The sequence below is a fragment of the Heliangelus exortis genome, chromosome 23 (genome assembly GCF_036169615.1).
Source record: "Heliangelus exortis chromosome 23, bHelExo1.hap1, whole genome shotgun sequence".
Classification (NCBI taxonomy): domain Eukaryota; kingdom Metazoa; phylum Chordata; class Aves; order Apodiformes; family Trochilidae; genus Heliangelus; species Heliangelus exortis.
The window spans coordinates 7,765,102-7,792,685 of NC_092444.1; the positions used below are offsets into that span (position 1 = coordinate 7,765,102).

A 27,584-nucleotide genomic window follows, 5' to 3' on the forward strand; every position below is an offset into this window, starting at 1 on the left:
CAGCTTCTGTTGACAGTGTCCGGAAAGCGGTGTGTGGTGAGGGCTGTTGAAATATCTGAACCATTTTTAGCTTCCCTTCCAATTGGGTGACGATTTTTTTTCCCCATATTCTTGCAAAAACATTGCAAATATAGAAGGGGCAATATGGAACCAGATCAGGGTGTGCAAAGTCTGAATTTGCTTTCAAAAGGGTTGTAAACCTCCTGTTCAATCTCAGTCATGCAGATTCAGTCAAATCCTGCCTTTCTGGAAAGGAAACCGAGGCAGAAGTGCTGATTTTCTTGTAAAAGATGTACCGATTTGTTGGAAGAGAAAGGAATCACACTGCTCATTCCTGGGTGCATACTTCAGCCAGGAGCTTTTTGCAGCACTAGTAAGATTTTAAATAATGTTAAGTTTCATAGGTGTATACAAAAGGATCCTTTAACACAAAACCTTTTTTTTTTTTTTTTTTTTTTTTTTTTTTAATACAGAAAAGTAGATGGTAGCCTGGTAGATAAGAAATGCTATTTCTGCAAATGCAGAGTGTATTATTGCTGTCAGATGAAGAATTTACATCCTGCTTTTCAGCAGGGCTGGAATATATCACAATTCCCAAATGCACCAGGCTGTATGTAGATGCTTGGTGTTGGTAATGAGAAGATTGATCATTGCAGCAAATCCTCAGTTCCCTCTTTCCATGTAAGGGCTTGGGTGGTGGGTGCTCTGCAGCCTTTCCTTCTGCCCTGGGTGACAGGCTTCCAGGTACCTCCAGGTTCCCTGAATGTAAATGGCAGTGTCAGAGGAGTTTTGAAGGTGATAGTTACAATAGTGTAGTTTTATTATAAAAGTTTTTCAGGTCATTATGAATTATTGAAGAGCGCACACTGCATGTACTGGTTTCCATGGCATGATTGAAAAATGACTTTTCCCATCAGCAGCTCTGCCTTAAGATATTAAGAGAGAAAATGGGCACACTTGAACCACAGGTCTGCTTGCCATCAGGAACCTACTCCTCCCCCTTCTAAACCTTATGGCTGTTGAGATTTGGGGATTTTGGTTTGAATTTAGAATCTTGACAGAGATGGCAGCAACTCTGACACTTGGTGGTAGATCCAGAGCAGATTGTGAGTTTTCAGGGGGTTTGAAGCTATTTGACATAAGAAGCTATATCATGTATGGGGTGTCCTACTCTCAACTTTCAGCTTTTTTTTTAATGTTTGTCATAGAAGAACCATTTTGGTTTTGAGTGCAGTGTGTGCAGTCTCACATTGCGTGTGGATTTTTTCAGGGAATGCTGACAGCTTGTGTCCTTGGGAAACTCTGGGTATGCTGGAATGATGAGTCCCAACAAAAACTGCACTCTGCCCAGTGTGTGTGTTTGTTCTGAGATGGGAAAAATTTCTTGCTGCTTGCAGGAATTTTGTGCATATCCTAACTGATGATCTTTTCATGTTCAGGTGAAATGCAACCTGATTTTATGAAAGTTTGGCAGGAATCCATGCAACCAGATACTGAGCATGACCTCTCCTCTAGTTTCCTTGAGATCTGGCAGTGTCTGAACACCTTGTGCCAGAGTGCAGAAACCTGTACAAGCATGGGGAATTCTCTTCTTTCTGTTGACAGCTGGTCCTGGCTGAAAGCTCCCACTCTGACACTGGCTCCCAGTGCACCGAGAGCCACACGGACCTTCCACCACCCATCGAGAGAACAGGAGGCATTGGAGACTCCCGCCCTCCATCATTCCAGTAAGTTGTCTTTTTTTAATATATATATATATTTTTTTTTTAAATTTAAAAAAAAATGCAATTTCTGCCTGTTTCTTCCCCACATTGCTCCCTGCTGCTTCAAACCAGCTATTTATTGTAAGAAAAATTAATACACTCAATAGAACTGAAGAATTAAAAGGGAGATGGGAGATAAAAACTCTGTCATTGTTAGAATGAATTACATATCCTACATATCTAATGTGGAAACCCACTGTGGAAGAGTTCAATAGAGAGAGAGCCCAAAATGCTTCTCCTGGTGTATGGCTGACAACATTTTATTAGGATGTTATGTGTAATGATGTAGTATATAGAGCCAGCAGAGCACTGATAGCAAGAGCAAAAATCTACATATGGACTGATGCCTCCTATGTGTGCATGCAGGGGCCACCAGCTGGGGCTGCATATGGCCAGGCTGAGAGTCATCCCAGTTCATGGGAGCCTTGTTCTTTCCTGTTAGGTGTGCAGAGCCAAGGTGTATCCTGAGAAAACCTTCCTTTTCAGGGAAGAGTTTACACAGAGAGGATTTAAAGCAAGACCTGGTTCTAGCTGTGATCTTAACATGTTTGGAGAAGGAAACATGTCTTGATTTGCCTGGTGTCATGTGTTTCCACTACTTTTTTGGTGTGTATTGCCTTGAAGAGCCCTCAAATGTTGTGGATGAGTCCCTCACAGATAAATGTCTTCTAGAGGGTACAAGAAATATTGGGAAATACTAACCCTGCCTGACACTGTCTTGCAAGGGCTTTAGTGCCCTCATGCGTTCAGGAGTTGCTATATGTTGGCTGGGAGAAGTCTGGGTGAGTGCAGTCATATGGCTGCAAATATAACCAGTTCTTTGTCTCCCTGACCTGTACCTATGTGTAATAGCTGCAAGATCAAACTTTGTTTAAAAAAATAATGACATTGTGAGTTAATCACAATTCAGTGTTGGTGGAACCGCTCATTGCTGATGACTGTGTGTGCTCAGACCAATGGGACTGAAGCTGATGCACCTGCTCTCCTCCACAGTGTGCTAAAAACCTGATCTGTGTCTTCCTGCTGTCAGCCAGCACAGTACGGCAGGTGATGGTATCTTCAGGTGACAAAGCAAATGTGGAAATCCTTCTAAAAATGCTATTTCTTGTGATTTTGGTGTGGTTCAGCCATACTGTCTCCTCAAATTGTATTTCCATTTAAGAGGTCAGTGGTGTAATGCTGTAACCTTCACAGCAGCCGTTCTGTAAGTGTATTTTGCTTGGTTCCTAAATGCCTGAGATTTTTTAAATGCTGTTCAAACTACCAGAGGTCTGTTATCTCCTGTCTTCCTTTTTCAGTGTTGATTTGGGCCTTATTTATCCTAGAAGCCCCATCCAAGCAAGGTGTTGTATAATCATAGTCACAGAATATTCTGAGTTGGAAGGGACCCATCAGGATAATCGTGCAACTGGAAGAATAAAAGAAATAGATGAAGCAGACAGGTCAGCAGGAAGTACCATGTGTCACAATTTAAACCCTTGAGCTACCTTTCTTATACAGCTCTTAGGTATATGTGCCTAAAATAGGATTAAATTTAATTTAATCAGCAGTGAGAGAAGAAACAAGCCAGTTTTTTTACACCTTTGCTAGGGTGTAAACCAAATTTTGTAGGTGGGTGTAGCAGTGGGCAGTGCCAGCAGTCACTAGATGGTGCTGCCGAGATGTCTGAGAGCCTCCAGGTGACCTTAGGAAACTGCCACCCTCCCCTTTTCAGTTGTTCTGGACTGAAACACGAAATAGAAACTTCCTTGTGACAACGTCTCAAGACCTACTTGAATTTTTGTGGCTTCAGTGCTTAAAATGTGCAGCCATGTATTTTTTTGTTAACAGTACATTGTTAGAAGAATGTGTGTGTGTAGAAGGCTTTTCAGCAATCCTCTTAAAGGTAACACCGTACACCAGTTCTGGGTCTGGCTTCCACAGAAGGCAGTGGGATTACTTGGTTCCAGTGTTGGTCGTTTAATTCACGGTGCTCTTGGTTAGCTGACTTGACTTGTCTGCTGGAATGAGAGGTGAAGGCCAGACTGGTTTTTATGAACAGAGAAAAGGCCCTTCCTCTATGCTTGGAAATTCAGGAGTATGGAGCTGTCATTGCTGTTTGTTGCAGATTAATTCTGTGCTCCCACTTTGAAACCTTTTGTTCTGGCTAATTGTAATAGTGAGAAAGTGACTCCCAGCAGAGCCTTCAATTGCAGAGTGGAAGAAATTTGGGCACTCAGATCATCATCAAGATCTTTATGGTTTTTACCCAAAGCTCATAATGATCCTTCACTGGGGCTTACTAGGTTAATATTGTGCTGGTATATCTGTGTAGCTTTCAAACTGTTGAGAGCATGAGGAAAGGACTTGGGGTTTTTTTTGTACATTTCACAGACATGCACTTAATTATTTTGAGCTTTGCTGTGACTTGCAAGGCTTCAACCTTTAAGGTCATTGCTCCAAGGTAAAATTGGCCACACTGAGCTATAGCTTCTGCCCTTTGGCTGTCAGCATGCTCTATATCTAGGTCAGGTTATTGGCAGGAAAAAGACACAACTGTTTGGGGGTGAACAAGCACTAAAGGAAATGAGCTGAAACACTGGGTTTGGTTTAACAAAAATGTATGTGTATATTGGGATATTGTGGAAAAGGCAACTCAAGTCATAGGCTTGAGAATAAACCCCTGATTGAGCATGCCATCTGCTGGCATTACTGGAGGAGCTCATAGATATTTGTGTATATTGCTTTATCAGAATAAACATGGGAGGACTTGAGAGACATGAAGGAATTGGGGGTGTTTGGAGGCTGAGCTAAGCACTAGAGGCAACAAGTTCTGTTCTTCCAAAACCCAGTGTTGTCTGTTTGCTTTTGTGTTTGGCAGGCGTGCTGCAAATTTGTGATGTTAAGGCTCTCATGACTATGCTGAAATCCATAGTCCTTTACAAGTGTCTTAGCAGGTAAAGCTGTCCTGTAGTTAGTGAACATCTCTGCTCATGCTAAAATGCTGCCTTTTCTTAGCCCATCAGGAGGCTTTTTTCCTAGGGAAATGCCAAGCAACAGCCTTGTAGCAGCTTTTTCAGTGCCATGTGATACTTCTTGTGTCCCTGCCTGGGTATTGAACTCTCTTCTCACCCTTCAGGTAGTTTTGGGGTGAGCAGAGCGGCCTGAGGGATCTCACAGCACTACAGCAAGATTGAGCTCATCTGCAGAACCTTTTTCTGGTTTCCAAACCAACATGCTGGTGATTGCAACTGTTTTAACAGAAAGGAGAAAAAAATAAACAAAAAAAATGAGAAAGAAAGAAAAAAAGAAAAAAAAAAAAAAAAAAAAGGTGGTGACTCCACTGTTTCTTCCTGCTTGTTCTCTAACAGCCCAAATGCTGCCAGCAGCCGAGATGGCCTGGATAATGAAACAGGAACAGAGTCAGTTATCAGCCACCGTCGAGACAGACATCGACGGAGAAATAGAGAAGGGCATGAGGATGGTGAGTCCTATCTTATTTTTCCCTCTTTTCATTTAGAAACAACATTTTTCTGATATTTTTTCAAAGTAACAACTACTTCTGCATGAACAGAAGAGAAGCGTGTCTACATTCCTGTGTGTTTCAGGGACTATTATTATTTTAAGGGAATAAATTGATTGCTTTGAAACTCTTTGAAGTGCAGCATTTTCGAAGAGGACTGGACAAGTGGCAGGGAGTTTCTTTTTGATGATACACAGACCTTTTTGTAGTATTAGAAAATGATTGGTTTGGAGAGAAATAATGACACTCAATGCTGAGCTCTGTACTCTTATGGCTAGGCTGCCTCCACGATTCAACTTTGCTCATTTAAAAACGGAGCATGCTATCTGTGTGATGTGCTGAGAGTTTGCAATGTAGACAGTTAGAGAGTCAAAGTAATTTAATGTTACAGGATCCGAGCCAAAATCCTCTGAAATAATTTCTGTTGATTTCCCCTAGGCTTGGATCATCAGTAGTATTTTATGTTGGTATAACCACAGCTCATTGGCTCTGAAGATCTTTTTCTATACATAAGTGCACCCAAAGTTCACACATAAACTACAGAACTTCATCTCTTGCCTGTAGTCTGTACATCAAAGTAAGCTTGATTTTTTTTTTTTATTTTTTTTTTTTCATTCATTGCCAGAGAAGAATTTCCTGGCTTAGGTAAGCATGAATTGATGCCACCCATAGAGTTTAATATAGTCCAGAGTATGGAATACTTGGGATCAAGAGATGTCATCCCAGGCTTTATTGACAGCTCCACCCAGTAAAGTAGTTGCCTCCAGTTAGAAAACCAGAAGTCATATATATTCTGTGGGTTAGAAGCAGGTGTCTTTATTTTCATTTAACCCTTCCAACTTGTAACTGACTCAGAGAGAATGAAAATTACTCAGTGGGAGGAGCAGAGAGCTGTCTTTGTGTGATCCTGGCTGCAGATTCCTTAGTGAAATCACAGAACCAAGCAGAATCTTCTAACAGTATTATCTTAAAAACTTGTTAAAGGAAAAATGTTAAAAGGTGATTTGTTTTTGAAATTAGTTTGAACTAATGCCAGTACATGTTTGGCCATGGACATGAGCTGGTGGCAAGAGATCTGATTGCTGTTGGTGTAGGACCTAGGTTCTTCATATGGTGTTGTTTGAGCACAGGAGAAGGCAGAAGCCTTCTAGTGGTTTGAAACCAGTTCATACTTTTTCCTTTAGGTAGAAATGGGATAGAATTTCCTCCTTCCTCTACCAGTCTAAGCTGTGCTCAGGGAAAAACATGTCACTCGGTAATGCAAATATTGCCTGTACTCAGTACAATTTAGGCCTCCTACCTGCAACATGCTGTGCATGTGAACAAGAGGTGAGTTTTGTTAATGTGCAGAAAGGAAGGACAACTGCTGTATCATTTTGGTCTCATGAAATGTGTCATTTAGTAGCCATACTGTTTCTGTGGTCATAATATTTTATTTAAAAAATCAAAACCAGTGGTGTATTAATTTCAGGTGGAAGCTTGCCTCCAAATTGCACAGTTCAGCACTAGATCCTCAACTGCCACTAGAAAAAGTTGCAAAGAAGTGAAACACCCTTACCCTGGAGAAGGCTTTTAAGTCCTGTCCATAACACTAGCAGCTTTGTTCTTGTCTCAAGTCTTCATGTTCTCTTGTCTGAAGCACAGTTGGGTGTAAATTGGGGGAACAGTCATAGAAGGGTGGAGGAAGGACAGCAAGGTTGTGACACCTGGTTCACAGCTATTTCAGGGACAGAAGCTATGCACTCACTTGTCATTATGAAACAGGGGTAAATCCTCCTTTCTCTGCAGAGGGAAATGCAGTTAGTTTGTTTGATCTTGTCCTGTAGAGGCTTGTTTAAATAGTACCAAAATTACAGCTCTAGCAGTTGACAGAGGTGCAGCATGAGAGATCTTCACTGGCATGCTACGTTACTCATAGTTTGGTTCCTTAGGTGTTACTATCCAGAATAGCCAAAACACAGGTTCAGTACTGCCAGCTCACCAAGGTGTACAATAACATGGACCCACAGAGTGTTTGTAATTGTTTGAGCTCTTTATTGGTATAAAGTGAATGACAAAGAATTACCCACCCTGACCATGAGTAGTACTCATTCACAAGGGAAAACTGTATTATGGCCTTCCTTTCAAACAAGGTGAAGTGAGTAAAGGTGCAAATGAGCCACTTGGGAATTGCATAGATGTAGACACATTGTGCTAAAACCTGTACAGATTAAGCAAGATAACTACCCTGTTCCTGATCCCTGTGGAACTGAGAGGTTCAACAGAGGGAGGTTCTCCCTGAAAACCCCAGGGCAGGGAAGATAAGTAAACAGGGAAGGGCAGTACTGCAGGGAAGGGCAGTAAAATAAAGATCTGTGTGCACAAATCACAAATTGTTTTCTAGTGGTACAAGTGAAATTTTTAGAAGAAGGATTTTGGCAATAGATTTTCAGAGTTGGACATTATTATTATTTATAATCATGCAGTTGATACAATGGGCTGGAAAACTGTCAGCCTGTGCTTGCAGGCATGCAACAGGTTTCTTTACAGAGGCATTCAGTTTTGATTTGAAGAGTCGAGGTGATGGTAAACTAACCAGATTCTCTGGTGACTGATAATTAAAAATGTGGAATTATGGGTGAATTGTTCACAAATCCTAGCCTATATGCTGTACTTAATCCTGCAAGGATTACTCATCATAGAAAAGCTGTTTCTGCTGAATTGCTAATGGGCAATTATGGACATACATGCAGAGGCCATTATAAATATTGCTGGCATACTGAGGCCAGAAGATGTGCGACATACCTGATAACCTGACAGAGTTTTCACACCTCTTGTTGAAAATGCAAAAGGATTTTGCAGCAAAGAGCCTGTGATTTACTAGATCAGGGATTCGCTCTGCTTTCCAGACTTAGCTCCTGGATCTGATTTACAGCTGTGTGAAGTCTAAAGGAAAGCGACATTTGTGTTATTCCTGTGCTAGAGCTTTGCTTATGTGTGTGCCAAGCTGTTACCTGTACAAGGAGCTCTTGTTCATAGGATCTCTAACTTTTTGTTTTACTGCATTCCTTTTCAGTAAGTTTTAGTAGAGCATTGGCTGCTCATGGTCCAGAATACAGCTCACAATGCTGTATATGCCAAGCACATGCTAATTGTCATCCACAGGTGCTCACTAAAGCTGGAGAAATAATGATCAACGTGCAGAGATGTAATTTTTCTCCAGGGAATAGCCTAAGTTTAAATTTACATTATTCTCATGCTTTAAGCACTTTCCAGGAGTTCAAATGGAAAGAAGTTTCACTCCGATATTGCTGTTGTGTTCTTAGTAAAGTTAATAAAGTGAACAAGCTGAGAAAGAGGAGTCCTGTCAGCTAAGTTTCTTTCTGTGTGTACGTGTGCGTGTGTATGTATATAATGATGAATTATGTTGTGGAGGCTACATGCAGAAAATTTTTTTATGTTACTATTTTTTAGAGAGGCTTTTGTATAAATTGGGGAATATGTCTTTTCCTGATCACCTTTCACACTAATTAGTAGCAAATCTATCCCTGGCATTAGCTTCATATAAAATTAGTCTGAAAGAGTTGAGCTGTCAGTATGTCAGAGCTTCACTTGCACTCTTAAAACAACAAAAGTCCTTGTTGCTTTGGAAAGTTGTCAAAGTCCTATTAATTGAAAGTAGAGTGAGGATCTTAATTAGAAACGTGGGAGGTCTGCCTGGCACATGTCCATGGGACCCCTTGCTGCCTAGAACAATGCTCCCACCTCAGTTTGCAGGGGAGGAATGGGATAGGGGACTATGGAAGCTCTAATTAGGGAGGTAATTAAGGGAGAAGTTTCCTTTGGCATTGGAGAATGTTTGATAGCTACTGCTCTGTTTCTGACAAGTCTGCAGATGTCAAGTGTTGACACCAGTGTTTTGACACTGAGTTTGCTGTGGGGTGAACTTAACTATAGTGCATCCAGCTGAGAAATGCTGGATAATGACCTGTGCTTTGAGAAGCTCTCAATGTGGGCATGCTTGGAGAGACCCAAATGTTTGGGAAGAGGAGCTGTGGCAGATTTCCAGTTGTTGCTGCAGTACGTATCTTCTTTACCATAGTATGTGCCAAGGAATCTGAACAAAGAAGGCTGTGAGTACAAACAATTGCAATGGGAACTTGAACAGTAGTAGCTGAAAATTCAGTTCTTAGCAATTGTTGCTGAGACTTTCAAGACTCTGACATGTATAAAAAACTGTCAGGGACTTGGGGAGCCCCTCAAGTTTTGAAGTGACCAGATGGCCATGCATGGGACACTGGCAGGCTTGAGAGCGGGACCTGGGTTCCTGGTTGTAGTCTGTTCTGTGACAATGGCTAGAAGCCTTTCTCTGATAGCACTGCAGAACAATTAAGGTTTTCAGGGCTTCAAAGAACTTCAAAAACAAGGCAAGTCAAGGTGCAGGGATATAGCAGATGGGTGCAAGCATAAAGCAGGAGTGGACAATATAGTTGTTCTTCCCTACTTCATATCCGAGCCTCTGCAGAGGTGGGTTGCAAGTCTTCATTGAAAAAGCAGTAACATATTTCCTGTGATTAATTGGTAAAAACTTTTTGCATTTATGAGGATTGGAAGCTTTGTATTTTTTTCTCTAAACTGGGAGCTTGGCTGTGACTTGTTCCTGAGACCCTGTCACTTCTGGTCTCTGCAGTGTCACAGAACCTCTTTACAGCTTCGTCACACAGATGCTGCTCTATTCTTTTCTGCTTTCAAGGCCTGTTTGCTTTAGGACTTTGATGTGCTTTTGTCCCTCTGGCAGGGTCTACTCTGCTGTTGATAAAAGTCAAGGAGGACATATTTTAACCTCCTAGGCTATGCTTTATTCTAATCTCTGTCACACATTGAAGCGCTTTTGTCAGACAGTCTCAATGAACTCTGTTATCCTCTAATGAAGAAACAGGAGCAGAGGGTCGGGCAGAAAGTCCCTGGTCATTAATGGGACAGGCACTGAACCAGAGCACAGAATGATTCTTGTTTAGACTGAAGACTTGAATATCTGGGAGTGTTTTATGAATATAATCCTTATAATCATGGTTTGTGAAAGTACTCACTCAATTACAGTAATAGTTCCTGACCCTCACACCCCAAACGGTGTTGGCTAAATTAGAAAAACCTAGGAAAGGGGATTTTAATTTGGGTATAGAGCTTACAAAAACTTACGGATTTAAATTCCCACCTTAACCTGTCCTGGGAACTCAAGGCTACCTGGGTGCTCTTTGTGAGGTACAAAACATTGTTAAAATTGAAGTGTGTTTGCATACTGGTAACGCTACTGTTATCTGTTGTAGCTGTGTATAGTTCAAACAGGGAACATGTGAAGTCTATCTGTATAATAATTTAAAATTTAATAACCAGGAAATATATCGCTGGAAAAAAGGAAAAGGGAAAAAACAAACAGGTTGTGTTGTTAGTATACTGAGCTCTTCTGATCTAGTTTATATAAACCAGAGGTATTTTGGTTGGAATATCTAGAAATACTGAAGTTGCTCTCAGCTATCAGTGCCTCCTCAGATCTGCAAAAAAGCCCTTTTATTTGTCTCACATCTGTTTACCCATTCCAGCTCCAGCTGAATCCAGCTGTGCACTGGCTTTTAAGGAAACACCTTTTACAGCGATCAAAAATCAGTTCGCTTCCATTTTTGTTTTTTTATTGAATGATAGGAGAAGCATAAATTGAAGTTTTAACTTGCTCAGTGGCCAGCACATTGCTAATCAGAAGTCTTAAAAAATATATCTTTGTGTGTAATCCATATATTTAATTATTATAGTAACAAAATAATGATATATTTATATTTAATAAGCCACTGCAGAAAAGCTAAAGAGGAAAAGGGAGGGAAACTGCATTTAGATACTGGGCCTTTTCCACTTCCTTCTTTAACTGTTCTGGAATTGTTTTGGATGTTTGGAATGGGCTTAAAAGTGCCAACAAATTCCTGCTGATGTGGTGTTAGGATCTGACTGAAGCATTCCAGGTGCAGTCCTGCTGCAGGCAGCAAAATCATGTTGGATTGAGTCAGGGCAGATGGAAAAAGAAACGTACATTATTGCCATCATTCATCCATCTCCACTTCTGTGTGCCTTTCACTTTCTTCATAGCTAATACTTGTGAAGAATTCAAGACCATGTAAATACCACATAAATCTATGTCTTGCCATCTCAGCTGTATATGACACTGCTGTAGTCTAATTGCCCTGGCAGTGCTTTACATGTGCTGAATGTGCTTTCCTTCCTCATTAGAAGGAGGGGACAGAGTTTTTGTTCACTTATGCTGTCTGGTGGGTCTCCTGAGCCTGCAACACAACCCTAAACCACATGCTTTGTGTTTCCTTTGTCTGCTGGAAACAGGACACTGCAACCCCAGGTCCCCTGTCAGCAGGACTGACCTTTCTAGGTTGTTTATTTTCAAGGACAACCTGACTTCCACTAATTTGTCCCGAGTTATTCGGGGAGTAGCTGAAGCTTGCCCACCCCCTGAAGGCATTCACTCACTGAGGGAGGGTTTTCTGTCAGCATTTTCCAGTCTCCATGGCAGAGCTGGAGGTCAGTGGCTGTGTAGAGCTGAGGGACGTAGAGCTGAGGTAACGTGGGACGTAGAGCTGAGGTAACGTGGGACGTAGAGCTGAGGTAACGTGGGACGTAGAGCTGAGGTAACGTGGGACGTAGAGCTGAGGTAACGTGGGACATAGAGCTGAGGTAATGTGGGACGTAGAGCTGTCAGGAGCTGCCCCAGCTGCTGACAGGAGCCACCTTCCAGGGGGGAGAACACAGGGGTCCTGGGGTTTCTTGGCAGGGTGTTGGTGGGGTTAGCAGGGGGCCAGGCTGTGGATGCTGTCCTTGGGTTCCCAGTCTGTGTTGGGGCTGCGAGGTAGCAGAAAACTGAGGGGGCCTGAGGCAGGAGAGCGTGTTGTGATGAGAGGGAGGGTCAGGGTCTTTCTGTGTGGCTGAAGGGGAGAAACCTGGGGAAAAAAGATTAATTCAACTATATCCTACCTGGCTATATTCTAAAGTCTAAAATTATGCCAGTTCTAGAGGTCTGCTTATGTGTGGTTTATTGGGATAAAGAGAGCTATGTCATACTACAGGATCCCATAAAAAATGTGGCTATGAAAGGATCAGGGTTTTCAGAACTGATTAGGGAAAAAGAGTGACTTGTATCCAGCAGACGTGGTTACCAGGTGTGTTGTGGCAATGGCAGAGTGGCAAATGGCAAAGTCAATGCAAATGATTTTTGTTCTATTTTCCCAGTCCTTCAAGATACACTGCTTACCCGATGCGCTGCCTGTTGGGCACAGCTTTCCTTGGGATTATGTCATGGAGGAAGAGCATTCATATATATATATACACACACATATATATATATATTTCATAATCTTTGAGTCTTCAGGAATTTAATTTTCCAGTGTCCTGGGAGGAGCCCTGAACTGGCTCTTTTTTTCCTCTTACACTGTGCATGAAAAATAACTTCTTGGACAAGCTCCTTGGACATCTGGATCTGTTTGTTGGACTTGGACAGAGTGATAGTCACAGAGCACGCTGGGGATTTCCTTAAGTGGGCACAGTGTGGGCAGGGAAATGGTCACTCCCACGTTTTTGAAGTGTTTTGGTAGGAGCCAGCCACAGCAGGAGAGGCAACAGGAGCTCCACTCAGAGCAGCGGTCCCCTCTGAGACCCACTCCCAGTAGGAGATATTGTCCCAAGTGGTGTCACCACCTGCTGAGGCCATTGGAACCAGTCCGATGCTATCCAGAAGCACAGCCCCGCGTGTATCACTGTAGGTATTAACATTCATTTCAACTGAAGTTTCTAAGCAGTCAGTGCCCTTTTCTTTTTTTTTTTTTTTTTTTTTTTTTTGTTGTTGTTGTTGTTTTGTTTTGTTTTGTTCAGGGGAACGGTGTAGAAATAAGACAATGTACCATGGATCTGAAGGCAGAGGCCTGAACTCGAAACTTGATAAGCTTCATTTTTTTTAACACCACAAGCCTGTGACTTTGAGGCAGTTCCTAGAGGACAGCAGTCAACCCCTGAGGTCTTACATGTTTCTCACCTTCTAACAAACCTCCTAAACATTTTTATGGGCAAAAATAATTACACCCATGTTCCTCAGGCACAAAGAAATATCAGAAGTATTACGCAGTATCCGATGTAATTCTGACTGCAGACATTCCTCCCTTATGAAGGTTTGCTACTCTGTAATTGAAGAGGTAGATCTCTTGGACCTATGAGGGAGTTGTGAGTTGGGAGGGTGTCTTTTAAAATATCAGTTTGTCTTTGAAGCCTGTTATGTTTATTTCTTGACCAGGTGCCTTATCAAACTGAGCCTTTCTTGTTTCAGGGAAAGGAACATTCTTGACAAAATGGAGCACTTACAGATTATGCATGTGCTAATGAGAGGTCCCTGAAAGGAAGCAGGCAGAGGAATTTGCTTTGCAGAGGGGAATCTATAATATACATCCAGAAAAAGATGAATCACTGGTACCTTCAAGTAAATGACATTCTTACTGAGGGGATTATCCACAGGACTGTTTGTGTGTCTGACAACGTTTGCACAGACAGAGATTAACAAGAAATGGTTCTGAAGCATTTTATGCATGTGAAATGGTCAAGACAGTGTGACTTTACTATAGCTGAACTGCCCAGACCGGGTGCTGTAGCACTGGGGACAGGAACACGTAGCACTGATGAGGGAAAGGAGGTTTTATAGGCAAGGTACTAATAGAATTTGTCAAAGGATGTTGTTTAATGTTTTGTGTGCTGATAGACTATTCATAGCCAACTGAAATTGCGTTTGCTGCTTTTCCAAAATCTTTGTATGTACTTTCCTATTAACATCAACTTTTCATGGCCTTTCTAATTGATGTTCTAATGCCATTATGGTACTTGTTCATGCCTGCCACTTCTGCCTTGGTCTGTTTATGGCTTGCCCATGAATTGAGCTGTAGACAAATGAAAAAGTTGGGAAAAAAAGGTAGGTCAGCAGGCGGGCCAGCCAGGGCAGTAAGCTTTCCAGCTGTTGAATGAGATCAGGTTCTGCAAAGAGCTTTGTTTTGGCATAAGGATTCTCCTGCAGAGCTGTTTGCAGCTTTCAGTGTGACTGTCATGCTACTCACAGTGTCACTTCTGTGCTCTTCCTCTTTGCTTTGTGATACTCCATGTATTTTGTTTTTACAGTCCCCCGGATCAATGGCCACCCGAAACTGGACAGGCACCGTGAGCACCCTCCTGGTTATGACAGCTCTTCTACCATGATGAGCAGTGAGCTGGAATCAAGCAGTTTCATTGACTCTGATGATGATGACAACACAAGCAGGTAGGGCATTTGCATAGTGACTGAACTGTTAATCCTACCTGCTCTGTTTCCCAGCCACTTGACTGTATTTCTGGGCTTTTTTGAAACATGCTGACAGGTGAGATGAGAAGGTTTATATCTTCTTGATGAGAAGGCTTATATCTTCTCTATTTCTGTTTCTTTATTTTATTTTTTCCCCCTGCTACATACAATTTGAACACTGATAATTCTTCAGGAATATCATGCTATCTATAATCACTGCTCTGAGTGACAACCGAAGTTACTCGGGTTGCTGTCCAAGCTGTCTGTAGTCACTGTTCCAGTTAAGAGAAACTCGGTTCATGTTCTCTCCCTTTAATAGCAAGAATGATCACATTTTAAGATCAAAGCAATGTGCAACTCTCTACCTACTTATAAAGAACTGGTGTGAATGTTGCAACAAAATACCTTCAGCATAGATTCTAATAAGCATGCACTTCACTAAAGCTCAGCTGTAAAGGAATTCCTATGTAATTGCAGTCTGAGACCTATGAGAAGTAAAGGAATTCATCAAAGTTAATGCTATTGCAAAAGCAGGCTGTGATGCCATATATTTGACTTATTAATTATATTTTCTTTTTATGCAGACTGAGAGAAGATGAATTATTCCTTGCTTTTTGAAAAGAAAAAAAAAAGCTTTCAATTTCAAGCCATCCTTGTTAATCTCTAAATATATTTTTGTTGTTCCATAAAAGTTTTGTAAGCCAATTAATTTTGTGAAATCAAAATACCTATTTTTAAAGATGTAATCTCAATCAAAATTAACATTTTTTGCTCTCCTGCCTGCAATGACAGCATTCTCTGTATATGTTGTTCATCCAATGAGCTGTGAAAACCTGTTACAGATCTCTGGTGGTTCAGAGAGATCTGTAGCTGAAACAAATAACATGCAACATGATATTCTTAAATTTTAGGTAGAATGGAGACAGCAAAGAACAACTATTCCTGGAGATATTAAATATTTGCTATGTTTACAAACAGATCACATAGCTTATTGAATTTAGTGGATCTGTTTGGTCTTGCAGTTAGTCATAGCTTAAAAACCTGTTGAAGACCAGCATTCCTTCAAATTCTGTTTAAAGCCTGTTTCCAACAGGTTGGAAGGGTAACTAAATAAACATTTAAAATTTGGTCCTGAATTAGTTTCAAGAACTTATTTTGCATTTACAATGAAGTTGCCAACACCTGGAGATACAGAAAATTAGACTTCTGGATGCTTTGTAGTTGACCTGAACATTCACAGGCATAAAGAGCTGACAAGATCAGTAGTTAACCTGAATGTACTCGGTGCCTTCCCAAGGCCTTTAGGGCTTCTAACCCTCCTTCAAGCCCACAAAACACAACAGCTGATTTTATTTCTTGTAAATATATTAATCCATTGCAGCAAGATATGCAGTAGGGCAAGATTAACACAGTCAGGGTGGCCACGGAAGCACATTATGCTGTGGACCCAGATAAATCTTTCTCTATTAATAAAGCAAAGCTTCCTGCGTCTGACCTGAGAAGAGACTCTTGGAAGGTGCTGTGTAGGCCTTTTTCTTTCTAGGCTGGGGCAGAAGCTTTTGGCACACAGAATAGCTGCCAGGCCAGCTAGTCAGGAAGAACAACTAGATGGAATGCTCCAAGGTATGCTGTTGTGTTCTGGGGATGATGTTCTCAAGCAGATGGGAGATTGTGCTGGCAGGGAGAAGTTGTCTTCAGAGGCAAACACAGACAAATAGGAAATCAAGCATGCTCCAGATCTGCTGGAGACAGCAGCCTGGGCAAAAAGAGGCTGAAGGGGTAAGTGTGTTTAATAACAGCTGGTGTATTCTGCTGTCAGAACCTATGTTGTAAAGGAGATTGTACATGGAGGAGGTCACTGAGAGAACACAGCAGATGCAAAGGGTGTTACAGTCTTGGAAGCGAAGAGGTTGTAAGATTGAGGATGGTTTTTTGCTTGTATTTGTCATTGGTTTATTTTATTTTAACTTGCAGTAGTGCAGCAGAATTGTTTCATTTCCAGTCCGAGGAAGTTCTGTTGTATTTAGTTAAAGAATAATCTTTAGTTTCAGTAAATTAATGTGTTGGCAAGTACTACAGGGCACTACAGAACTTTTCAAGTAGTGTGAGTTAATAGTTTGTTCCTTTGGTTTTGATGTGCGATATAATTGAACTTTAGTGTTGGTATTTTCAATACAGATTGATGCAGAAATGTCATGGTAAACTTTACAGTAAGAGTCTTGTTTCTGTCTTCTGTGAAGCAAATAAAGGTATAGAAGATATGACATCTGTAGCTGTAGGATTATTGTCAGCAACTTGCAATTACTATTCTCAGTTCAATGTAACTAAATTAATTCACTGCAAAAAAAAATTATGTTTATTTCTCATTTAAGAAATGAATGTGAGTTCTTTTTTAACTATACGGATAACCTTTCTGTAACAAATTCCTAACTTTTTATCTTACTTCGGGGAACGTAGGGGGGACAAATCATTATTCTTTTAAAAAATTACTTCTGTGGGATTTATTGGCTTTTTTGTTACAAGTGCAGTCAGATCTTTGGCCAGTAGCTAGTGCAGGAAATTGGTAATCATGATTCCAGATGTAGTTTTCATATTTGCACTTTATTTTCCCCAAAAGCTCAAATACACCATCTTGTTTTGCTCATCAAATTGTAATAATAATGTTGACTCATTTCTGAGGATAGTTGGGAGACCAAAATAATAACATTTTCAATAGAAAATGTCTGAGCTGCTATTTATCATCCAGATACTCATAGAATTTGGGAAACACAGTGTTTGTGAGTGATATGTTAAGGCTATGGATTCAAAAGAAATTAGAAGAAGAGATGACGGAGTGCACCAGAGCTTCATGGAAATAGATACAGGCTTCATGTCTTTTTCAGAAAGGGCAGAGACTGATGTTTACATATCTGTTTTCATAGACTGTGGGAGTCTTGCTGAAACAAGCTTCTTGCCTTCTACTTAAGTTGCCTTAATAAGCTCATGTTTAAGTCATTAACCAGCTTCCCCCAAGAAGGGATGAAAAAACAAGAGTTGAGCAAGCTGGGCATTTAGGGTTCCTCCAGTGTAGTAAGTAGCATTTTCTTATGTTTTTCTATACAGAACAGGTAAATTAAGATTGCAATGACAGGCAGTGTTAGCTGGAGGCATTACCCCTTTCAGGGACATAGTAATGGGAATCTGAAGAAATGAAACTATGTTTATGAATCTAATGAATCCTCTTTATCCACAATAACCATGAGGGGATGCCATTGTAAAAAAAGTTGGTGACAGGAAGTGCTGCATACTCCTTAAGTGATGCACACTGGATAAAGCCATAAAACACTTGTGTAAACAATGAAAATCAATTGCCTGCATGCTGTGAATGGCTTCGAAGTGTGTTTATAGTAGTCAAAAGGATGGAAAAAAATTTAAGGTTTTGTCCTTTTTGTTAGGGACTAGCTCAGCTGTCTTCAAAACTAGTGGAAAGTCTCTCCTCATCATGAGAGAGAGCAGGGCTTGCACACCCTCATCTTTTGTCTGCAACAAGAAATGGAGCCTGTTTGCTTGCAGATTGGAACACTGAATTCATGCTCTAATGCAGGAAAGGCACTTCATCTCTCACAGTCTTTGAAGCTATCTTGTGGCTTGACTTGTGTTCACGCAGAGAAGTCTTTTGCTTCATTAGTTTTTATTTTTCCTGTTGAAAAAGCAAAGCCTCAGAAAACCAGGTGCTGGGAGCTGCTTCCACAGATGGAGAATTATCAAATTTTTGATCTCTTTTGAAAACATCACCTCTTGTCTCCTTAAATTAATTTGCCTTACTGGGAGGGGAAAAAGGAGTGTGTGAGGTTAACATGCCTGAAATAGTTTTGTCAACTCAAAAAGAATGTCAAGAGATTCACACCCTCTGAGCAGTTCCATCTTCTGTAATGTTCATACTCTTTGATCCATACTGTAGGTTAGCTGGTACCCTCTCTGTGCTCCTAGTCAGGGGCTGAGATACTGAGGTACTCACTCTGGGACTAAGTAGCAGCTGGGGACAGTAAGTTGTAAGCTGGCTGATGGCATCTGCACAATTTATACTCTTCTGCATTTTGTATTTGTAGGAATCAGCCTTCCTTTTTTTTTTTTTTTTGGCAGGGTGCAGAGAAATGCAAATGGCTCATCTTTCCAGAGTTAACATTTACTTTCAATTTCCCTCAGGTTGAGTAGCTCCACAGAGCAGAGTACTTCATCCCGGCTCATACGGAAGCATAAACGCAGGAGGAGGAAACAAAGGATGCGGCAGATTGACAGGGTAAGGTTGGCATCAGAATTTTCCAGGGAGGTGAATTGTGAATTTTTAGTGTAGTGTGTCAATTAAGAAGGGATCCAGAGCAAATCTGTGCCCTGTTGACTTCATTGTAAAGGCTCCCTTTGGCACTAGTCTGTCCTGGTCTAAATCCCACACCTGTGAAGTTCCGCGCAGTAGGGTCAGGACTTTCTCCTCTCCCTCTTGCCTTTTACTGTTAAGTGGTCATATTTCTTGTTGTCTCTTTCAAGGTCAGCCCCTGCAGGAGAACCTCCACATTATGCTACTGGCTGATGTGGGCAAGAGGTATCTGTGATGTTAGACATCTGATGGCCAAAATCTTCTGAGGAGAAATCTCTGTTTATTGGAAATAACAAATCTTCTCTCTTGCCCTTTTGTGTGACAGTCCAATGGTAGCAGAATGAGGATGGTCCAAATGCCACACTTCTTGAAGTAACTGTTTTGTTTTATAAATATCAGTCCTCACAGATCAAAGACTGAGTGTGCACGCATTTTGTCACAAGAACTGGAGTAATGTTTTAGAAAATATTTGATAAGTTCATTTGTATTTCATCGTGGAGGCAGGGGCGTGTCTGCTCACTTCCTGAAGGATCATGTGGTGTTCACTCCTCTCTTCAGGGAGGAGCTGTGGATGTAATAATTCACACTACACTGGGCACTTTAGTATTTAAATGGCTGTCTGTCAGTCCTGGGGTCAGGAAGCAGAAATGATTCAACGTGAAGTTCAATTGAGAAACCTCAACATAGGAGCTTGCTCTGTGTGTTTTGTAAACAATTCCTGGGAGAAAGTGCAGATTGTGTTCCAGTTTTTTTTTTTCTTAGAAATTCTAAATGAAGAATAATTTTGAGGAGGCCACAATGGTTGCTGAATGCCTTCTAAATGGAAACCTGTTAATTAGTTCCCAATTAATTAATCTTCAATAGTTATTTTTATTGTCTTAGTCTGAGCCATTTAAAACCATGAGAATTTTCTGTTGTATTTTGCAGTCATCTTCATTCAGCAGCATCACTGATTCTACCATGTCCCTAAATATCATCACTGTCACACTCAACATGGGTAAGATGCTAACCAATGTTTTTTATGATGAATTTCAAGTGGTACAGAGATATTTTGTCACGGTGTCAGCTTTTGGAGCCAGTAAAAAGTTTCTCAATTTGAAAGGATGCCTAAAGGGAATGGTAGCAGAGAGCTGCTGCTCTGCTGACTGTGCCTGGATTCGGGTACCAGGTGGTTCTGAGCCATTTGCATAGACAAATCAGTATTCTTCCCAAAAAGCCCTGGTCAGGAGCTGGAGCTCCAGGATATGGAGTTCTGCTCCTATGTCTAGGGGTCAGACATTGTTAGGAGCAAGAATAGAAAGGCACTGGAGGTTTGCATTTCTGTTGCTCATGCATTTCATTGTTTAGCCAGCTAGAAATGTGCAGGCCTGCCAATTCAGCACCTTGCAGTAGCACCAAATTCTTCCTGTCATTCTGACGTGTGGAAAAACATTGCCTAATGCTAGTGGGGTGCCTAATTTTTAGGTGTAGACATGTCTTTTCAATGCTCTTTCTCTTGCTGTTTTTTTTTAATGTAACTTTTCAGTGTCTGGTGTGAAAAAGTGTCTTTAGCAGGATTTCCCTGAACGTGCCAGCCAGACATAGGCTATTAGGGTAACCTGAGGTAATTAAAAATCAAACATAGCCCAGCAGATATGTTGAGAGAACTGCTTTTTCATGACTTGTAGTAGCCTGCTGTTAGCTCATCAATACCATTCCAATCACCTTGTTTGCTTTTTCTCCCCCACCCTCCACTTTCTATCTGTGCAGAGAAGTATAACTTCCTGGGAATCAGCATTGTAGGACAGAGCAATGACCGGGGTGATGGTGGCATTTACATTGGCTCCATTATGAAAGGAGGGGCTGTGGCAGCAGATGGCAGGATTGAACCAGGAGACATGCTTCTGCAGGTTGGTCCATGTCCACAAATATGTGCTGCTGCCTTGTACATTGGTGGCTCACCTCAGTCAGCCCACCAGATCCATGGGCTTGGTAACCAGTTAAGAGAATTCATTCCTACTGGGAGAAAGTTGTCACAAAGCTAGCATTTACATCTCTAATTCTTAGCGAGCTCTGCTGAAGAGTAGATGTGCTCTAAGAAGCAATTTTTCTGCAGCTGCTGAAAGGAATGGGAACAGTTACAAGGCAAAGAAATTTGGGAACAAATAATTAAAATGTCTTGAGCTTTCCTGTTGCAAAGCCTGACCTCTGCTTTTTGCTACATTTCAGGTGAATGATGTCAATTTTGAGAACATGAGCAATGATGATGCAGTACGGGTTTTACGGGAAATTGTCTCCAAACCAGGGTGAGCTTATTACCAAATCTTTTGCCACTTATTTTCTGCAGTTATTGGCACTGAGCAAACATCAGAGAAATCAACATTTTCATTGGTATGACTGCTGATCTCAACTCTTATCTCTTCAGTGTTAGTGATGAGTAGGTGAGGCTGGTTCCAACGTACCTGCCAAACCCAGCATGAACTAGGAGTTGCCTGGGTTGTTTATAGGATGAGTGTTTGAGTATCTCAAGAGCTGATCTTTTGACAGATTTCACCAATAATACCCATTTTCTTTGCAAAAGAAGAAATACTACTTCATTCTGAAAATACTTCAACAAGCATCTCAAAAGCATTCTCTGAATGCACTTGACAACTGTTGCATAGGAATAAATTTGTTTCAAAGCAGTTTTGAAACTGTTTTTGTTTTTAGCAGTTACAGCAGCTGCAGGTGGAGCTAGGAGTCACCTTTACTTGCTTTCTTTCTTCCTAGACCTATCAGCCTAACAGTAGCCAAATGCTGGGACCCTACTCCCAGGAGTTACTTCACCATCCCCAGGGGTGAGTACGTGTTTCTGCTTTTTGTTGGGTCCCTGTGGAGCCCTCAAGCTTTAGAAAGTTTTCAGCCTTTAACAGATTTCCGCTCTCTGCACGTTTGATATTTTTCAGTTTCGTTGTGGTGTGTGTTTGCTTTTTGTTTTAGGAGGCAGGGTTTTAAGATATTCTTTATGAGACTCCAGTGATTGATTCACATGGCTTTGAATCAAGCTCTTAAGCTTTGGTGGCTATAGCTTCATTTTGTTAACCTTTCAGCTGATAGAAAGTTAGGAGGGTAATGATACCTCAGTATTAAAAAGCCCTGTTTTGTCACATGTACACTTCTTGGAAAGAGTTTAAATTGAAGATTTTTTTAATTTTGAGGCAGCAACATTATTTAATATACATAAACACTTGAAAATTATTTAATTTTAAAACTTATGGCTTAATTAGCTTTTCAATAGTGATAAAAGATCTGTGCTTATGTGACAAACAGCTGCCTCCTACTGGTGCTCTGCTTATGATACTGAAACCAGGTTGTTACCAGCCCTTCTGAGATGAGGATGGCATTGCATTGTCCGTCAAAATGGTTGCAATAGACTCATGCAGACTATGGGACTTAACTCAGGGAAGCCCGTAGGAAAACCAGCACAATCAAAAGAAAAATCCCACAAATGACACCTTTCAGATTTGCTGAAAACAGACAGAGGAGTGCCATGGTGCCTCATCCCTGCAAACACAGCTCTAGAGTTCCTGTTCTGATTCACCTTCAGAAGTAGATTCACCTTCTGTCTGAGTGGTTACTTTGGATCCAAGATGGCTGGAATTAGGGAGAACTGATCCTGTCAGCTGGGGCAAAGCATCTGGTAGTACTTCATATCACAGCAAAGTGAGCATCTCTATTTCACTGTGTGGAACAATAGTAGAAGATATTGCTACTGGACTAGAAGCTTCTTTCCCCCAGGTGGAAACATTTCACTCCTACTGCAGTTATGGGACCACAAATACCATGGTTGTTTCCTATGAGGCTTGTGCACCCCAGAAAACTTCCTCCTTACTTTTAAGTCCTAGCCCTTATTACAAATGTAATTCCATTTCTCTTTTTCTCCCTTTCTTTTGTGTTTTACAGCTGAACCAGTGAGGCCAATTGACCCAGCAGCGTGGATCTCTCATACCACAGCCATGACGGGAGCGTACCCCCGTTACGGTATGAGCCCCTCCATGAGCATCACCACATCTACCAGCTCCTCACTAACAAGCTCAATTCCTGATTCGGAAAGTAAGTCACACTGTGGCCAGCCCAGGGCAGGTGTCTTCTGCTCGGGGCCAGCAGTGCAGAGCTGTGCCCAAAACCGACCCCAGCCACAAGCACGATGAAACCGACAGCTGCCACAGAACTCTTGAATGCTTTCTTTAAATTTGTCATTCTTTTGGGCAGCATAAAAGGTTTTTTTTCCAGAGGTCAGAAGTTAATGCAGTGGTGTTTTGCCAGGGTTCACTCTACTGGTAAGGTAGAGTGGTTTCTGGTCCTTTTTAAAAATGACAAGGCAGGCCTCCAACTTGATCCCCTCAGGTGAACATGAGAACTTCCTCCCTTGCATTTGACTGGTTTTTAATAGATGTAAATACTTGACTTCAGAGAGCTGTCATGGGTACTAATGTTAGTGTAGCATTTAGAAATTCTTCCACTGATACTCACATAACTTTCTTTTATACTGTTTTAGAATTTATTAAACAAGGAAAAAATAAATGTAATGTCCCACGTGAAGTTACCGCTATAGTTCACTGTTCTTTCCTGGACTGCCTGTCTGTGGCAGTCTCTAAACTAGTCTTACACATGTAACCATGTCTTGGTTCCTTATTTTGGAAATTTTTCATCAAAGAATATAAAATCTGCTTTTCTTTTACTCTTCCCTTGCTTTCTGATGTAAGCATGGGATAAAAGCTAGCATTTGGTTTTAAATACATGGCAATAAGGAACATGGTCCTCAAAATAAGGAACATGGTCTTCAAGAACACTGTTCCCTGGAGTCCTAGTTGAGGAAAGTGTTCATATTTAAAACAGCACTTCAAAACAGCACTTCTGTTTACTTGCCATGAAAGTTTTGAGGCACACTACACATCGTTATTATGAGTTTGTTTCCTATCATATAATATGGAAGAATTTTTCTAGAGATGCAACCTGCCTGTCAGTTTTGTTTATTTGTAGGAAGGAGATTTATTTTATTTGTTTATAAACACATAGAAATCTTGAAGTGGCTTTAAAGTTCTGAGGAGATTATCTCCTTTGTGGAACAATGCTGCCTCAGTGTGCATTCATTGAAAGATGGATAAATACATGTTTAACAAGGGGTGATAAAGTGTGTGACAAATCTGGAGACTAAATTTGTGATTGAGGGACTTTTTTCATTTTGTAAGATTTTTCCAGAAAGAAAGGGAGGATACCATTAAAAACAAACAAAACCAACACAAAAAACAACACTTGAAAGACTTTAAAGACCAACGTGGTGTTGGTGATTAGTGACAGATTCTTCCTTGGACAAATGCATGGCTGAGGGGGGAAAGTTGCTTTTGCAGGGACCAGTTAAGTCCCATCAGACTACATAGGTTTCTGCCTCTATTTCTTCTACCCCCTCTCAGGTTTTGTCAGAGTCCTGGAATTACACCTCACCTTGGACTGAAAGCGCAGTTATCCTTTCTGTAGGTGTAGTAGCTCAGTGCCTCTTCATTCAGGGGCAGAACCACTGAAAGGGAAATACACCTGTAGTAGAAAGCAAGTGAACCACTTACCTGATGACTGCTTTATCTTGAGATGTTTTTTCAGCCTTACAGGTGCAAAAGATTGCTGAAATCAAATGTATCTGCTGATTGCTGTCAAACAAGAGTCTGTTACTCTGCATTCCTCTTGAATTATTCATGTATCATGTGCCTTGACATACAGTGTTGTGATTGGGAAGTGCAGAACACAGGCATCCTCTCAATCATACTTCTAAAATAAAGGTTATTTGGGAGCAGAACCATGTTTCTGGAGACAGCTTCTCATTTCTATGCCAGTGACTTAAAATGTTTCCTTTCCTGAATGCAAGAAAATGCAGAATACCCCTGACCTTTTTTGTGATCTTCTGCTTAATGCTCCTTCAGTTCAGTCCTACAATGCCCCCAACACAATTCATAGTGATAATTGCTTTTAAAAGTATCTTGTTCTGGCTGAGGCAGGAGAATATTCTCTCACAGTGGTTTTTGAGTGTTGGACTCTCTGCCTCAGTCAGTGCAAGCTCTGCTCCTTGGTTACTCTCCTAAAGGGAGATTTTTCCAGCCTCTTGTTCTCTCACGGCAGGACCCCTTCTGCCAAGCAGTGCTGTCCCATTCCGTAAGAATAACTCTCAAGTGTTTCAATGTTTCTTGAAAGTCTTGCTGTTTCAAAATGCAGTTCACTGACACTGTTGGAAAGTTCTCTTTTTCTCTTGCATGGACGTCAGAGGATTTTGAATTGAGACTTCAAACTATTTCTGCTTAATAGTATTCAGCCTGAGGTACTGCTTAAGTTCCTGGAGCCTTTGTGTTCGGACAGATGTGTACTTCTTACTCAAATAAGGACACAAGCCCGTGGTGGTATTATATGTGGTAGGACTTTGTTTTCCTGGACCATATACCTCTTTTATTACCAGGATCTGCTAATGGGAAAAGATGCCATTCCAAACCAGTAACCAAATGTCTGAGAAAGAACTTTGTGGTAGATCTGGTACAGGTGGTTAGGTCAGGCTGCAGTTGATTGAGTCCAGACCAAAGCTGGGGCATTTTAGGTGCATGTTAGAATTTTTTGTATTTGTACAGCAATTGGCAGGCTTAGACAATATTGATGATCATTTGGGCAGTGTTGTTCTTCAAACAAAGATCACAGGCCTCCAAAAAAATGCTATTTATTGCTACCCATGTACTTTCCTTGATTATTGATTTGATGTTCATTGTTTTTTCCCCCCAAAAAGACATGTTGCTTTTTGCCACTAACCAAACTAACTTGAAGCAAAAGCAGAATTTGAGTGATTGTTCAAACTTTGTAAATATTGCACCTGCATGCAAAGATGGTCTGAGGTATTTTCTTGCATATTAGCAGTGCATGTATTGAAAGAAGCATTTTCAGTTTTCATTGTTTCATGCCTGTTGTACCTTTTCTCAAAATTTTGGGTTGCTGGAAAAGGACAAAATTGGTTCCCTTGTGCTTTGGAAAGGTGGGTGATATGGGGAGCTGGGAAAAGGGAGGGGAGGGAGGCTTCTGAATTCCTGCTGGAGAAGGGTCTGAACTTCAGACACAGGACACACATGCTTGGCATGAGTTTCCTAGGGCTGAGAAGATGGGAGTGGGAAGGAGGACTGGGTGCTGTATCCAAAGAATTTATTCATATTATGTACAGACAGGGTGATTGAGGTCTGCCCAGCAACTGATTTCAAGGAGGCTGGTAGTGTTCTGCAAGAAAAATGCAGGGCAAAGTAATGCTGGGTTAAGTGACTCCTTAACTTGTAAGGCTGCCATCCTTGGGGTCCCAGAAAGCTTTTTTTCTGATGGACACCACTTTATCCTGATGATGGAAGCATTTTTTTCTAACTGCAATTCTCCCTAGTTACGCAGATGTCCAGATCTTAAAGAGAGCAAATGGACATGGACTGAGACATGGTCCTCTTTCTCCATGCAGATGGGTATTATTCCTTACAACCCAAAAGTAAAAGAACAAGCAAAAACCCCCCTTGTTCTACAGAGTTTTGTAGACAATGCATTAAACCCTTGCATGACTAAGGGCTATTTATGGTAAATTGAAATGGAAAGCAATGGTCACAGAGCTCCTTGGGTTTCCTCTTTTGCAAATCTCAGTGCAGTCTGGGTTGAAGGAGTGTAGTGCTGATTGAGAGCTGATTTGTGAAGTCAGGACATGCAGGGACTCAGCACCTCAGTAAGTAGGTTGCACTGAGCCCAGTTTCAAAGAGTTGGTTCTAATGCTGTAACTGATGCCATCGGTGAGGGTGCATTTGGGAACCTTTGTGTCTTTTTTTGCATCTGTTGGTAAATCTGTCTCAAAATGTTTCATTCAAACTTGGAGCCGAGTTCTTCTCAGACTGTTCATTTCAAAGAAGCATGTAACCTCTCTTCCTTTCAGAATTAGAAGAATCTCCCTTAACTGTGAAGAGTGACATGGCTACTATTGTCAAGGTTATGCAGCTACCAGATTCAGGCCTTGAAATTCGGGACAGGATGTGGTTAAAAATCACCATCTCCAATGCAGTGATAGGTAAGCAGATCAAAGGAATGCTGGAGAAAACCAGCCAGGATTCTTTGGGAAGTTAACTTAATAAACTGTCTTTATATGAACTTGGTTTTTCCTCTGTATGACCTCACGACTTGGTATTTGTGAAAAAACACATCAGACTGGCTCAGATGATCCTGTGTCTGCTCTTCCTATTCTCATTTTAGGAGCAGATGTGGTTGACTGGCTTTACACACACGTGGAAGGCTTCAAAGACCGACGGGAGGCTAGAAAATATGCCAGCAGCATGTTAAAACATGGCTACCTCAGGCACACAGTGAACAAGATCACCTTCTCAGAACAGTGCTATTATGTCTTTGGAGACCTCTGTGGCAGTAAGTTCCCCATCTGTGAAGGACAAACCTATGTGGGTGTTGCCTCTCCTGTGCTCGCAGAAAGCTCGCAGTCCTACAGGATTTCACCAGTGGTTTTTTGATGACAGCCACTGTTCTGAAGTGGCATGACAAGTGGTTGACAATTCCTGATAGTCCAAGCAATTAGGCTGCTTGGAAGAGAAGGATGAGCTCATC

General features: G+C 41.3%; 1 protein-coding gene across 9 annotated transcripts in view; it reads left to right on the top strand.

Annotated features, from left to right (window-relative positions):
- Nucleotides 1-27,584, top strand: part of DVL1 (dishevelled segment polarity protein 1) — a 69,973-nt gene that overhangs the window by 33,804 nt on the left and 8,585 nt on the right. For 5 of the 9 annotated variants that reach the window (XM_071766691.1, XM_071766683.1, XM_071766687.1 and 2 more), the window contains 12 exons: nucleotides 1,606-1,727; nucleotides 5,114-5,226; nucleotides 12,880-13,054; nucleotides 14,452-14,590; nucleotides 18,797-18,890; nucleotides 19,893-19,962; nucleotides 20,715-20,854; nucleotides 21,174-21,250; nucleotides 21,714-21,781; nucleotides 22,887-23,036; nucleotides 26,908-27,039; nucleotides 27,222-27,389. In XM_071766691.1, coding sequence (XP_071622792.1) covers nucleotides 1,606-1,727; nucleotides 5,114-5,226; nucleotides 12,880-13,054; nucleotides 14,452-14,590; nucleotides 18,797-18,890; nucleotides 19,893-19,962; nucleotides 20,715-20,854; nucleotides 21,174-21,250; nucleotides 21,714-21,781; nucleotides 22,887-23,036; nucleotides 26,908-27,039; nucleotides 27,222-27,389 — 1,448 coding nt within the window. The remainder of the gene's footprint in view (nucleotides 1-1,605; nucleotides 1,728-5,113; nucleotides 5,227-12,879; nucleotides 13,055-14,451; nucleotides 14,591-18,796; nucleotides 18,891-19,892; nucleotides 19,963-20,714; nucleotides 20,855-21,173; nucleotides 21,251-21,713; nucleotides 21,782-22,886; nucleotides 23,037-26,907; nucleotides 27,040-27,221; nucleotides 27,390-27,584) is intronic. The other 4 variants (XM_071766685.1, XM_071766692.1, XM_071766684.1 and 1 more) reach the window with 3 other exon arrangements.